This window comes from Aptenodytes patagonicus, chromosome Z (genome assembly GCF_965638725.1).
Source record: "Aptenodytes patagonicus chromosome Z, bAptPat1.pri.cur, whole genome shotgun sequence".
NCBI classification, from domain to species: Eukaryota; Metazoa; Chordata; class Aves; order Sphenisciformes; family Spheniscidae; genus Aptenodytes; species Aptenodytes patagonicus.
In genome coordinates, this window is record NC_134982.1 from 829,711 (window position 1) to 843,517 (window position 13,807).

The 13,807-nt window shown below is 53.7% G+C and overlaps 1 protein-coding gene across 1 annotated transcript; it reads right to left on the reverse strand.

The window, feature by feature from the left end:
• Nucleotides 1-1,899: 1,899 nt before the first annotated feature.
• LOC143172524 (alpha-N-acetylneuraminate alpha-2,8-sialyltransferase ST8SIA3) lies at nucleotides 1,900-13,532 on the reverse strand. The gene is made up of 4 exons (XM_076362081.1): nucleotides 13,328-13,532; nucleotides 12,279-12,401; nucleotides 9,492-10,049; nucleotides 1,900-8,757 (listed from the first exon to the last, which is right to left on the reverse strand). Exons 1-4 carry the CDS (start codon nucleotides 13,504-13,506, stop codon nucleotides 8,475-8,477), a joined length of 1,143 nt encoding a protein of 380 aa, XP_076218196.1. The 5' UTR covers nucleotides 13,507-13,532; the 3' UTR covers nucleotides 1,900-8,474.
• Between the last annotated feature and the right edge of the window lie 275 nt (nucleotides 13,533-13,807).

The window sequence follows — 13,807 nt, forward strand, 5'->3', positions numbered from 1 at the left end:
CGCTTATTAAACTGGTGGGCAGCACTCGGCTGGGAGGAGCCGTGAGCGCACTGGAGGATGGGATGAGAGTTAGGAACGATCCTGCGGTGCGGTAAGGAGGAGCCCGAAGGAATGTGGTCGGGAATAATTCACATCACAGCCAGGGACGGAGATGACTGCCCGGGTCTGCAGAAGAGAGGGCGGCTGGCCACAAGCCCAGCGTGGGTCAGCCGGGTGAGGTGATCAGGAGCAGGCGGGGAGCTGCAGCGCGGGTGATGCTCCGAGAGAGCCCTTCACCCCGTAGGGCTCCCTGCATCAAAGGAGAGCCTGAGAGTGGCCCCAGGGACCCCTCCTCACCGCCCCCACGCAGCCCTGGGCTCGCTGCCGCTCCCCGGACCGGCTCCTTCCCAGCTGCGGGGCCGGCAGGGACATGCAGGTTTTTGCCTGCTGCTTGGCTGGGATGGTGCTTTTCACTCTTTGCGAACCAAGCCAGTGTGCCTGCAGCACGGGAACATTAAACGCTGTTATGGGCCACGGTCCTTCGCAATCACACCACCGGTGTTTGGTTCATGCCGATTACTGTCGCTCACCCATCATTAATCCATGCAAGTATTTCTGTGGGTCAGGTATTCCTGTGTGGGGATTTTTGATGGGGCATTTTTGATGGGGCATTTTTGGTGTTATTTAACATCGATTTCACTGGCCTAAAATATGCCTGGAGCTTGCACAAGGGCCATGGAAACAGAACAACTACAACTCCATATACCAGCTTGAAGTGAAAAACGTGCAAGTCAAACTTTACTCTGTATTATTGCTAGTACCTGGCTGGAGGTGCATGGGGCTGGACTCCCCTGGGCAGCTCATCCCAAAGTGGGTGTCGGGAGCGGGGCACACAGCAGCACCCCGGGTGCCTGTGCCTTCCCACTGCACCGGCAGAACCCAGGGGAGGGGCTCCACCGCAGGCAGCTGCCTGGGGACCCCTAACAGCCGACGGGTTTTTGCATTGCGTGAGCCGGGGTTTCCTTCTAATCTGGGGTGCGTGAAGTCTCTCTGCAACAGGGATCTCCATCCCCTATGGAAAATCCCACCTGCAGAGACCTCGAATTTGGGAACTTTTCTGAAAACGGGACTTTGCTCCCTTTTGGCATGCACTGGATCTTGGATAATTATTTCAGTCAGATTATTGTCGAGCTGGTAAGTGTACTTGAATCTGTGAATAGTCTCCGTGTTTACCCACTCAGGAGGAAAAAAAATCAGTTATAGTGGGAGAGAGCATTAGCTCTTTGGGCTCGTTAGCGTCAAGGGTAATTTGTGCTCATCAGTGTGGTGCAGAAGGAGGCAGGGGGAACTCTGCCTGTTGGCCGGGTGGCATGGGGGGCCGGGATAATGGCAGCCAGTCTGCCTGCCACGCCGCGGCTGCGGAGATGCGGGGCTGAGACCACGGGGAGGGAGTGAGTGAGCCCGGCCATGGGCGGCGGGGTGCGCCTTGGGCAGCACTGGGGCCCTCCGTGGGGGTCTGTACACCAGGCACAGGCCTGAGCAAAGCAAATGCCATGTCGACCACAGAGCATCTGTCACCGGTGTCCTGAGAGGAACCAACAGCGGGGGCCTGGCACCAAAACCTTACCTCTCTCACAACCGACTCCTGTTAGTCCAGCACCTAAAATAAAACTTGGACTGAATGAAGCCATGCTCCTATTTTGCTAGGGTGGAGTATCCATGGCATGCTTGCACACAATCTGAGCACATTTCCAACCCCACAGAGTAGCCTTTAAAATACGGAAGGCTTTTTGATTAAAATGACGATCTGGTGCTCAGCAGAGCGTGCCTACAGCACGGAAACCCTTCCAGTGCAGGCCCTTCGTTATTATCGACAGTAAGCGGTTCAGGAAATAGTAAGAAGGAAGAAGCGGACACAGCTGAGTTTTACAGACTTTCAATGCACAATAAAACATTTTATTTAAAAACAATGCATTCAATATTGTGTTTTGGCACGAGTCAATGTTGCAGGCACATTCACACCAACGAATCACATTGCTGAGAGATCCCAAATGAATCGTCGCATTGTTCTCCACAAACGATGCTCACGACGAGGATGCGGTACTCCGTCACGGGAAGAGCCAGGGCCTTGCTCACCAGCGTTGCCCACGTGTTTACGGGCACGATGCACTGTGCAGCCCATGCTCGGGCCTTGGGGCTGGGGCCACAGCTGGTACGAAGCACATCAGCCTGCGGGCCCGATCCCGGTCCCTCCGGCGCCACAGAGGCTCTCTGTGGGAGCAAGGCTGAACACCAGCTTTGCCTGCAACGTACCACGAGCAGCTTTGCCGCCCGCCTGAGACTGTGCCCTGGCCCTTTACGAACATTAGCCATTTAAAAATAAATAATGCTTTTAGTATGGCCGTTAAACAATGAATCCTTTATTACAATTATGGCATTTTTTTTTCTTTTTTAAAAATATTTATCTTTTTTATTGAAAACAACTCCATCAGGCATTGAACTGTATAGCCATTAGAATAAAGACACATTCATTTACAGAAAACCTGCTTTTTTCTAAACGATTTGTTTTTGCAGCCTTCATTCACAGTTAGTTATATTTCACAAACGCTTGCTTTTTGGTATACTCCACAATTAAAACCGGTAGCCAAAATGACTTTGTTTTAATGTATCTTGCTACCATTCACTGAAAAGATGCAAGCAACAAAAATACAAACCCAAGATGTATAAAAGAAGAGAAGGTAACGCACGTATTTCCACTCTTATGTACACCCCCTCTTCACACCCCCTGCCCGGCGGCCCGATCCCCCCCGACCGCAGCACCCAGCCCCACACAGCGCCCGCCCCGAGCTCCCGCTGGCAGTCCCTGCCGTGGGTGTGGGTCCTCAGCACCCATCCCATCGGCAGAGGGGCTGGAGCAGGATGAGGCCACTGCTCGCCTCCATCTGCCCGCAGCACATGGGACACTGTTCTGGCAGCCCAGGGCTGAGTGGGGTCTGCGTCCCGCCGGACCCTTCCCTTGGAGCTAGTCAGAAGGACTTCTCTTGATTTTGTAAACTAAAATGTTTTGTACTTACAAATATTGATCACATTGCATTACGCGTACTTTCATTTAGCTATATTTGCTTGTCTAGACATTCAGTAATGGTAGTGAGTATTTTCTCTGTCGGTGGACAGAGGCAGGAAGATTTTGGGCCAAACAGAAGGGAAAGAAGAGTCTAGCCAAGCTCCCAACCCAGGGAGCTGCGTTTGCTAGAGGGGAGCAGCTTGCTTATTTAATGGAAAAGCATTTTCTGCCGGAGAGAGGCAGATCCAGAGAGCCTCTCCTCCTCAGCCGCTGTCTTCTCTGCAGCCTTCGGTCCTCACCTCTCCATCAGACCCCACCACAATCTATCGCCTTCCTCCCGAAGTGCAGCAGCCCACTGCGAGCGGCCAAGCCTGGACCTTCTCTGAGGGCACCTCTGAGCTGAGGGACACCAGCCAGCGCCGAGGGCCCCTCCAGGGCCCCTCCCCGCCACCCAGCACTGACTTCCTCCAGCTCAAAGGGAGACCTGATTTTCTACAAAACCAGAATTACACGTGCCATAAGCCCGGCGATGTGAGAAAAGGACGCCGAGCCCAGATCTGTCAGAGCAAACACTTGGGGGGGGGGGTGTGTCACCCCACTTTGCCGCTCTGGGATGCACAGTGCCCTAACGCGAGGTCCTACAAGAAAACCAGCCTGAAAATGGGGGTTTAGGAAAGAGCCCAGTCTGACGGCGAGGCATCAGGAGGGTCTTTTTCTGCCTGGGGGAGCAGAGCCCACCTGGGCCGCTGCTGGTCCCACCAGTCGGCACAAGCTGCCCTTCCCCTCTGGTCTCTCTATAAAAGCAGAATTCAAAGAGCGTCTAAGAAAACAGGCAAAACCAAAAGATGCGCATTTTAAGATTATTTTCCACATTGCAACAGCTTGGACAAAAAATATTGATACTAAGAAGCAATTTACTTTGGGCTGTATTGCGCCATTGATTTTGGGGCAGAACTCCCCATTAAAATCAATGATTCTGAAATGTTCAATGTGGTTCTGAAAAATCGATGGGGAGTTTTGCTTAAAAATCAATGATATAATATGGCGCTCTGTCAATAATTTTTCTGTATTCCCATTTCCGAATATTTGCAGTCGTTTTTGTGCTTCCTTCTCCACACTCAGTGCCTCTTTGTGCCTCTGCAAAGTTCCAGCTGTGCTGTGAGGGCCATCCCCTGGGACCGACGGGGGGTCCCGTCCCTCTCTGGGGGCAGAAGGGGGCTGCAGAGCGCCAGGGCTCCCCCCAGAGACCCCCCAGCGGGGTCTGTTGCCTTCAGTCATAATGGGACCTCGCCACAGGTGCGATGAACCTGAGAGAGATGCTCCATTTGCTGAAATTAAGCAAGATCAAATGAAGGTACCATGTGTTAAAACACCTTTCCATCACCATCCTCTCCACAGTCCGGGGGCACGTGAGGCGCTGTGTCCCTGGTGCTCTCCGGGCTGGGGGTGAGTGGGGCATCGCAGACCTCCCGAGCACAGCCGTGGGAAACAGGCTGGGGGCGTGAGTTGTGGGGGGGAACAGAAATTCCAACTGTGGGCAATTTTCCCAAGTTTATTGTGATTAGGAAGGGAAATCAAATTTAAAAAAATAAATTATGAAAAATTAAAAAACTATCCCGGGTCAATTTAGGTTTTTGGTTTCAACTTCTTTTATGTTTTATCTTCTCTCCCGAGTGCTCTAAAGCAGTAGTTTGAGTGGAGAGAAAATGTGCACTGCTCAGGAAAGACCGACCGAGGCCCTTGGGCATGCCAGCACTGATGCCTTCTCCTCCCGCACGGGCTCTCGGGGAGAGGCAGGGTGCTGCAGCTCCACACAAGCTTTGCCGCTTAGGTGCAGCAGCCACGCAAGCCCTTGCAGCGCCTTCAGCATGGGGAAATCCACTTCTGCCACCAGCCCTCTCTGGGGACGCTGGGGACAGGGTTGGGTCACAGCAGGTGGCCCATCCCATACGGCTTCCCAGCATCTCACAGTGCACCCGCGGCCAGTTTGACTCCAGAGACTTTCCCATCCCAGTTTCACTACGCAGTTACACGGCAGGTTCATCTGTTTCCACACTGGGCGTGCTAGCATCCAGTGCCCTTGCCAGTGTCGGTGCCCCGCCAGCGGTCCCGCTGCCGTTAGGGGAGGAGGTGTGTGGAGCCGCCGGGGGAGATGTGCAATGAACCATCTCGCCCCAGGCTGAGCATCCCCATTGCAAAAAGGGGACCTTGGAGACACAGGAGGTGCATGGACGGAAATACGTTTGTTTAGGCTAATGAATATTTACTTGTGACTACACCTAATTTAAAGTAGTTATGTCATGTAAACGCCGTGCAGCAGCCAAGCAGGATCTGCCAATGCAATTTCCCATTGGGAGCCAGCAGCCAAAAATTGTATAGAGCACATTGGCCTCCACTTTCATGCCAATAGAATGATAATAGTTCACATTTCTTTACTTTGCTGATTAAAAATGATCGTTCCCTACATCAAATTGATAAAATGCCTCTTAATTAAAATATCTGGCATTAACCTGAAGCCAACAGGCATCACTCGGGGTTCAGGGTGACCCTTCTCCCCCGGTGGGCTCTTTGCCGAGCTGGGTCCTGGCCGCTGGGCACACCTTCACCATGCACCTCAGTGACCTGCAAAGCGATCCGCCTGCCTTAGCGAACATGCATCTGCTGTACAGCTCAATAGGAAATTATATCAGACATGATTAATTACTGTACTTCATTAACAACTAGTGCAGAACTCTTCCTTCCCTGTGCAATTTCTCTTTTTCTGTTTTTGGGCAAAAACAATCCATGTGCTCCAGCACTTAGAGAAGGTTTCCTGCAGGACTCGGTCAGGACTGGTGCTGCCTGGCTGTTCCCGGCCCCAGCAGCTCCCTGCTGCCAGCTCGGACATGCAGTCCGGGCATCCAGTGGGCACAATCCCGCAAACCTTGCTGCCAGGGCCTGCAGGGGTCGGGAGGACTCCGTCCTTCCCCCAGGGACGCGGGCAGCTGCGAGCGATGGGGACAGCCTGTCCGTGTGCTCTGCGGCGGTCTGTGCCCAGCACAGCCAAACTCTGCTCCCTGGCCCGGGCCCTTGCGCACGACTACGACACAAATAATACATGATAATATCAAGAACAACTCATATGGCACCATATGGCATAAGACACCACCATCACTGCACGACTATGTCTTCATAATAACAGTTGCTAGAGGTCGTACTCTGCTGTAGGAACAGTGATGAGCGCAGGACCGACACGACAGCACGGAGAGCCGGAGCCCCCGGGAATGCTGAGCCAGGCTTGGCAGCTGGGGAGGGAAGTGCCGCGGTTCCCTGCAGGAGCGGGTCTGTGCACGCTGCGGCACGGGGGAGACCCCAGCCCCTCCACAGCGCACCCCAGCCCTAAACAGCCTTTGAAAAAGCAAAAGCCAGAAAATGTGGGATAATTAAAATGGGGAAGAAAGCCTCCAGCTCCTCCTCCACCCGGGGCACGGGGGAGAGCAGGGGCACAGCTCTGGGGGCCAGCGGAGCTGCGGTGCCGCAGCAGGGTGGCGGCTGGCACCGGGAGATACTCCGGGCCGCTCAGGTTTGGTGTTGTACTTGAGATCTCCTTCCTCACCTCCTACGTCTGCTTGGAGGTAAAGAGGCTGAGAAAAATTAATATGTGCCATTTTAAAGTATGATTTTAAATTGGATTTTGCATCTTCTTTCAGTGTATAGTCAGTTCTCAGCATCATACAGAATAGTAGAAAAATGTTAAAATACTTGTAAGTATACTTGTTGTAATAAGAAACCCAGTTATTTTACAGGCTCCTTTATCCTGAGACAAAAAGGCCAACATTTTCAAACCATAAGTGACCCTAAGGTTTGTCCTCTCTACAAACAGCCTGGTTTTCAGTGGTACTGAGGAAGCCATGTCTTCCTTTGGCTGCCTTGGATGGCTGTTGGTGACGGGAAAATGGGGCCACTAATTTAGTTGTCTGACCGTGGATTTAGAGGTGTAAATGGGGAAATGTGGCAACTGTATTTCCTCTTCCCTGCACTCCTGCTGCGCTCACTTCCCTTTGAAACCAAGTTTTAAAAATCCCGGTGCCTGGCTGCCATTGCTGCCCGGCCAGTCGGTCCCTGCCCAGCCAGCCCCGCTTGTGGAGCCAAGGGCCGGGCGCAGGGCAGGCTGGGCACCCCTGCCCCTTGGCAGGACCACCACGGGCTGCGGCGAGGGGACAACCGGAGCCTCGCTGACTGGTGGGGCTGGATGGCCCGTCTGCCCCAGCACCGTTAATTGGGCTCATGAAGGCTATTACTGCGCCCTACAGACCCTGCATCGCTGGGCAATGCACCCCATCGCCACCACGGGACGGACGGCACTTTGGGACATACCGAAACACAGAGAGTGCCGACACTTGCAGCTCTGCAAGGGGAAACATCGCGCTTACCACCGTGGCGGCTGTGCCTGGCCAGCTCCTTGCCCCGCGGTGCTGTGGGGTGCAGCCGGTGGTGGGACCGCGCGCACAGGGAGGGGGGAACGGGGAGCACCGGCGGGCTCTGTGGGTGCAAAGGGACAGGCAGGAGTTCCCGTGCTCCCCGCTCGGAGGGATCGTCCTCCCGAAGGACCCCTCATCGTCGGAGGGTGCGGAGAGCAGGCGCAGAGGGAGGTGCGCCCGCGCGGGGGTTTGGGGCTCTTCTCACCTAACACATCTCCAGAGAAACCTAATACTGTTTGTCCTGGTGGTTTAACTTTAAAATAAAAAGACCAAATAGTATCACACGGATGGGAATGGCCATGTTTCAGCCTGGCTAATTTGGACTAGGATTTGGCCCAAATTGAATTAAATGCTGAAGTATTCTGAGAGCAATATAAATGCTTAGCTAAGGTACAAGTCATATTGTGACCTTCTTCTTCACGTTATTCTTAAAAAAATGTAAAATCCAGTAAATATGAAAATATGCAAGCGGTGGAAATCAGGATCCACACTGAAGAACTTGCAAGTGACGATGAACCGGAATTCTGAACTGGCTTTCTCAATTGGCCACGGCAATATATGTACGCTGAGCTATTGATAGCAACATATACAAGAGAAGCAAAACCTTTTAAAATTAGCATTTCTAATTCTAATTGGGAAGGGACAATAAAATTAAGAGATTTAGGGCATTTAGTGGAATGCTAAAATATGAAAATATCTTAAAACATACTTAGTAGCGTATCTATAAATGCAAAATATTTCAACTTTGCTGCTGCATGAATAGCATCCACAGAATTTGATAAATGCTTCTGCACTGCTAAATAAGCTTAAACCCTTTGATGAGCAGTGACAAGGGTGACTAAAAAGCATCTTTATATTATGGGGAATATTTTAGGGTTGTTGGTTTTTTTCTTAGAATTATATCTGAAGAATGTTTAATTCGGTTTTGGGCACTTTTTAGACAATCATTTGGCACTTCAAGATTTAGGTTCTTAGGCACAATGCGACAAGGTGAGTTTGGCCAGTCCTTCACCGTGCATCCTGTAGAGCAGCTGGAACTCTGCAGGCAGCTGGTGGGACTCCTGCCACTTGGTCGTGAACTTTGTTCCCTTCTTATCATAGTAGTGGTACGGGAGGTCCTCCCTCGTGTTGGGGTCGAACCCAAAGGGCCAGAATCCGTACAAGTGGATCTCTTCACATATGGCAGAAGCAAGGGTATACATGAGAATACCTGTGCTCAGCCGCTTGGGTGACAAGTGTTTGTTCTTCCAGTATCTGTGAAAAAAATAAAGGCATGTTAGTGTGGGGTACAAGTAATGCCACAGGTTTGCTGTGAGAAAAAAATAATGCTACTGCCTGGAGACCATCAGTGCTGACACCTGATAGCCTGGGTAAGGCAAGGATTGCTGCTCAGGTCCGTCTGTAACGACCGGGAATGCAAAACAACCTTAGCAGCACTCTGACCGATAGTCTCTTGTGGTCCCCTTCTGAACGTTTCTGGTTTTTAACCAGGAGAGGTAGAGCCTTATCCAGAAAAGTACCATTCACTGGCTCCTGCTCACACGTGCACTTGCTAATGAGGTGGCAACGTTATCCTCCTTTGATTTATTACAGTTTTCCTTGGCCCACCCTGCAGCTGTCTGTCAACATCCCTATTTGCTAGCTGAGAAGAGCAAGCTCTTCCGTAAGTGCAGCGTCTCACTCAGCTCCCCCGTACTCCTCCCGTCTGTGGAAGCAGCGGCAGGAGCAGAGCCCGGTGATCGACCGTGCCCCGGTGTGAACAACCAACCCACCTCTGCTGTGCTGGGTATACATCTGTAAAGAAATAACCGAAGTACTTACTGAAGCAACAACAAACCCGCATTTGCTCTAAAAGCAAGCAGTATCGGGTCCTGACTTGCTAGACAGTGCCTACCAGATCAGGCATGAATAGAAAAATAAATACAGTTGTATTTGTACAGAGAGAGAGACGCATTTTGACAAGTTAAAAGCAAGGCAAAAATACACACCTGTTAACATGCTGCATTATATTGCCTGGCCAAGCCAACTGGACCTTTAGTTGCCCTCTATGCTCAACAAAGAAGTCAACCAGTGTTCTCGTGACTGTTGCTGACGTGTGGAAGAAAAAAGCGGGGATCCAAAGAATGGCCCCATCAAGCTTTTTCAAACTTAAAAAGAAGTTGTTGCGATCCTGAATGGTCAAAAGATTGTTGTAATACTTTTCCAGGATGCTGGGGTTGAAGGTTGTAAGATTGGTTTTCCTTCCAACATCTTTTTGGAAAGCCTCAGTTGGAGCAAAATTGCAGCGAAAAACAAAATCAGATTTATCTATTTCTTGCCCGCACTGACTCCCGGTCAGGATCCCACTGTTTCCAACCACGGCGCAAATGTTGTAATGCTTGTTCAGGATTGGCGACACGTCGGGGAGCAGCGATCTGAAGTTATTGCTAATAGAGAAAACATACTTATGGCTGGAATAATCGTAATGCATCAGCTGTCCAATCCGAACACTATTCTTGGTCAAAGAAAAATTTTTTATTACATCGACATGCTGAAGGATTTCTTGCCTAAAATAAAACAGAAAAAGAAAAGAAAGCATGGAGTTATATTTCCCCCCTTTTGGTGGTGGAGAGATTTTCTTTCCAGCTAGACTTACGTTTTTCTTTTTTTTTAAATGTAGTAAAGTAGTTTCCTGAGCAATGTGATGCAATGGCTTTTAAATTAGTATAAATAGACAGGAATTATGACTGGCTCCTTACCTAGTGCTCCGCTTGGCTTTACGGGGTGGTCCTGACTGACGCCAGCTAAGGATGTGTCCGTATCTCTTGGAACAGTGTCAGGACTAAAATATTGGATTCACCGTGTAAGTCCAAGGCGTGCAGCTAACAGCACACCCCTCCCACAGCCGCCTTGCTGAGGGGTGGTGCACAGCACCGTTCTGCTTGTGCTGTGATACAGGCCTGGTGGGTAAGTAAGTCTGCTGCTGGTGCTCTCTGCGTGCGTTTCACTCTTGGTACAGGACTGGGGATCTTTGGCAATGATGGGTACCATGTTTGCACATGAGGTATGTGAAGCAAAACCAAGCAGTCCAGGATATTCAGTTGAATTAACAGTAGCTGATTTTTAAATACATGTCGTTTCTGTGTTCTCATTAAGAAGCTTTGAATCACAAAACCAAGTGACTGTTGCTGTCTCCATTTATGTAAACATAATTCCTTAATGTCTTATTTGGGCAAGCACGCCGGCATTTTTACAAGGGTTATTAGAGATACTTAAAAACCAAACAAAACCAACCCTGCTCAGGAATTTGCCTCGCAGGGCATAAAATTAGAAAACCAATACCACTTTATTTGCTCATGTTTATGGAAAACAAACAACCCTTCTTCCAGCTCGCATCCTCCAATGTCTAAGCATTAATGGAGTCCCACTGGGTGCCCTAATTATGGGTTATGGCTAACAGACAAGCGCAAAGGCAGATCCTGAGGCATTAGCTAAAATCACCAGAGGGGTGGCTCAGGCACAGACTTATGAAGGATGAGCCGGTGGTGCCGGGAATGAAGCAATACGAGGGGTGGCCACTGTCACACCAGCCTGGGAGGTCCCCAGGAAAGGATGGGGCAGGGAAAGTGACGTCTCCTCTCTATGGCCCACAGCTCCTTAGGGCCAGCAGGCAGCGTTTGTGGGCACTAGAAGGCCATTACTCGCCCGGCTGTGCCAGCAGCAGTGCTGACCTGTGACCGGAGAGTGACCAGAAGGGAGGAGAGAAGCCCCAGCCCTGCCCGCCAGCACTGAGGGGTGCAGCGGCCCCATCCTGACTCTGCCAGCTCTCTGGCCGCTGAGCGGAGGGGCCTGGGTTCCTGCTTCTCAGGTGGCGTATGTGAGCAGAGTCTCTAAAACAGCAGGCATTTGTCAGGACAAAATTGCAGTCCAAGATGGTAATAGCGATCTTAAATTGCTGAATGTTTTTCTTTTCTTTTATAGAATGTCTTTTTCCTATATATATCAATAAATATATATATATTTTAAAAAATGGTATAAAGTATATATTTACTGATCTCTTTCTCTCTCTCTCTCTCAGTAAAGTCGATAAATAAAAGAGGCTAGCCAGACACCACCAAGTTCACATCACAGTGAGAAAACTGAATGCACATTTTACTTCCCGTTAAGTACGGAGCAGCTTTGAGGAAGCTGAAGGAACCGAGAAACCCTTTCCATCGCCACACAGCAGGAAAGTCAGTGCAACCTGCGAACAGCAGGGAGAAGGCGATGCACAAAGAGCGTGTCTCCGGTGGATTCAGGCTCGAAGGCCTCCATCCGAACCCCTCGCTCTGCCCGCCCCCTCAGCCGGAGCAGTGCTGGAAGGCAGAGCAGCACTGCACTTGCTCAGAACCGCCGTTAGCTGGGAAGTTCAGCTGGGTGTGTGTTGGCCTCCGTGAACACGGCATTGCACGGCTGTTACAGTCCGATTTGTTTCAAGTTTTAAAAACCCAGCCATTTATCTTGAAGTAACGACAATTTCACTTGCACACTGGGAAACTGGGTCACGTTCTGTTTGGTAAAATAATGCGTGTTGCAGCCTGGTGTCCCGCTCTGAAATAATCAGTTCTTCCAAGGTAGCTTAACCATCAGGGGAAATGCTCTGATTCAGCCTTTGTCTCTCACCGCTGGCAAATTACTCAGAGCTCAGAGTGTTTAGCAGTCCCTGATTGTATTTTCTTAAATCCTGGGGGGAAGGGGACAACCTCAGGGAGGGTGACAAGGGGAGGCGCGGGTGCGGCGCCTGGCCGCACGCTCACCTCTGATGTGCGAAGGCGGTCCGGTTGAAGGCCCACTTGGAGGGCTTCTCCTGCAGCTCGTGGGTCAGGGAGTTCGTAATGGGGACGAACGAGGGGTCCAGGAACTTCAGCGCGAACTGGGACCTGGAAACGAGCGCACAGACCCACGCAGACACACACGCACAGACCCACGCAGACACACACAGACCCGCAGCCCGTTACTGGCCGTGCCCGGCCCGCCCCCCGTGTCGGCCGGCATCAGCACCGCGGACAGCGCCGGCCGCGCCGCGCCGCTCCCCGCCGGGCCGGGCTCCACCGGGCTGTACCGGGCTGGGCCGGGCCGGACTGTACCGGGCTGCACCGTGCCGGGCTCCATCGGGCTGTACCGGGCCGGGCCGGGCCCGGCTCCATCGGGCTGTACCGGGCTGCACCGTGCCGGGCTCCATCGGGCTGTACCGGGCCGGGCCGGGCCCGGCTCCATCGGGCTGTACCGGGCTGCACCGTGCCGGGCTCCACCGGGCTGCATCGGGCTGTACCGGGTCGGGCTGTACCGGGCTATACCGGGCCGGATTGTACCGGACCGGGCTGTACTGGGCCATGCCATGCCGGGCAGGGTGATGTCGGGCTGCTCCCCACCTTTCAGCACCCCCGGGGCATTGCGGTTCCCACGCCCGGCCCGGGCCCCCCCCGGTACCGCGGTCCCCGGGGGGCTCTCCCGCTCCCCGCAGGCCCTGGGGCACCTCCGAGGGGCGCGGAGCACGGCCGGGGCTGGGTGCGGGGGCAGGGTGCGGGGCGCGGAGGGAGCCGCATCCCCGCTGCGGGCGAGGGGCTGCGCCGAGCGCTCGGGCCGTGGCCGCGGGGCCTCCCCGGGCCCGCCCGCCGAGCCGGGGCTCTCCCCGGGAACAGCGCGGGAGGCAGCGGAGCCGGCGGGGGGGACGGCGATGGGAAGCGCGGACCCTCGTCCCCGAGCAGTGCCGTGCCGTGCCGTGCCGTGCCGTGCCGTGCCGTGCCCAGCCGGGCCGGCCATTCCGAGCCGCGCCGCGCCGCGCCGGGCCGCGCCGCGCCCTCACCTGAATCCCGCGTGGAACATGTACATGCGGGGCCCCCCCGGGCCGGCGGCGCGGGGCGCGCCGAAGATGTTGTCCTTCTTGAGCGAGACGTAGCTGATGAGGGAGAGGATGAGCAGCGCGATGCTCAGCATCACCAGCCCCAGCACGCTGGCCACCCGCACCATCTTGCAGCTCCTCATGCCGGGAGGCGGCCCCGCGGCTGGGCGTGTGCGGGGGGGCTGCCGCGGGGCTACATGGGGGGGCGGCGGGCGCGGGGGCGGCCGGCGCGGGACGGCGGCGGGGACGGGGCCGGCACCGCCGGCTGCCGGAGAGAAAATGGAGGGACCGTGCGGCGGCGCGATGAAATGGCAGCCGGGAGCGGCCGCCCCGCCGTCCCGGCCCCGGCAACCCCGGCAGCGCCGCCGTGCCCCCGCGGCGGCCCCGGCGTGCCCCCCCCGGCAGCCACGGCGCACGCACCGGCAGCCGCGGTGCCCCCCGACA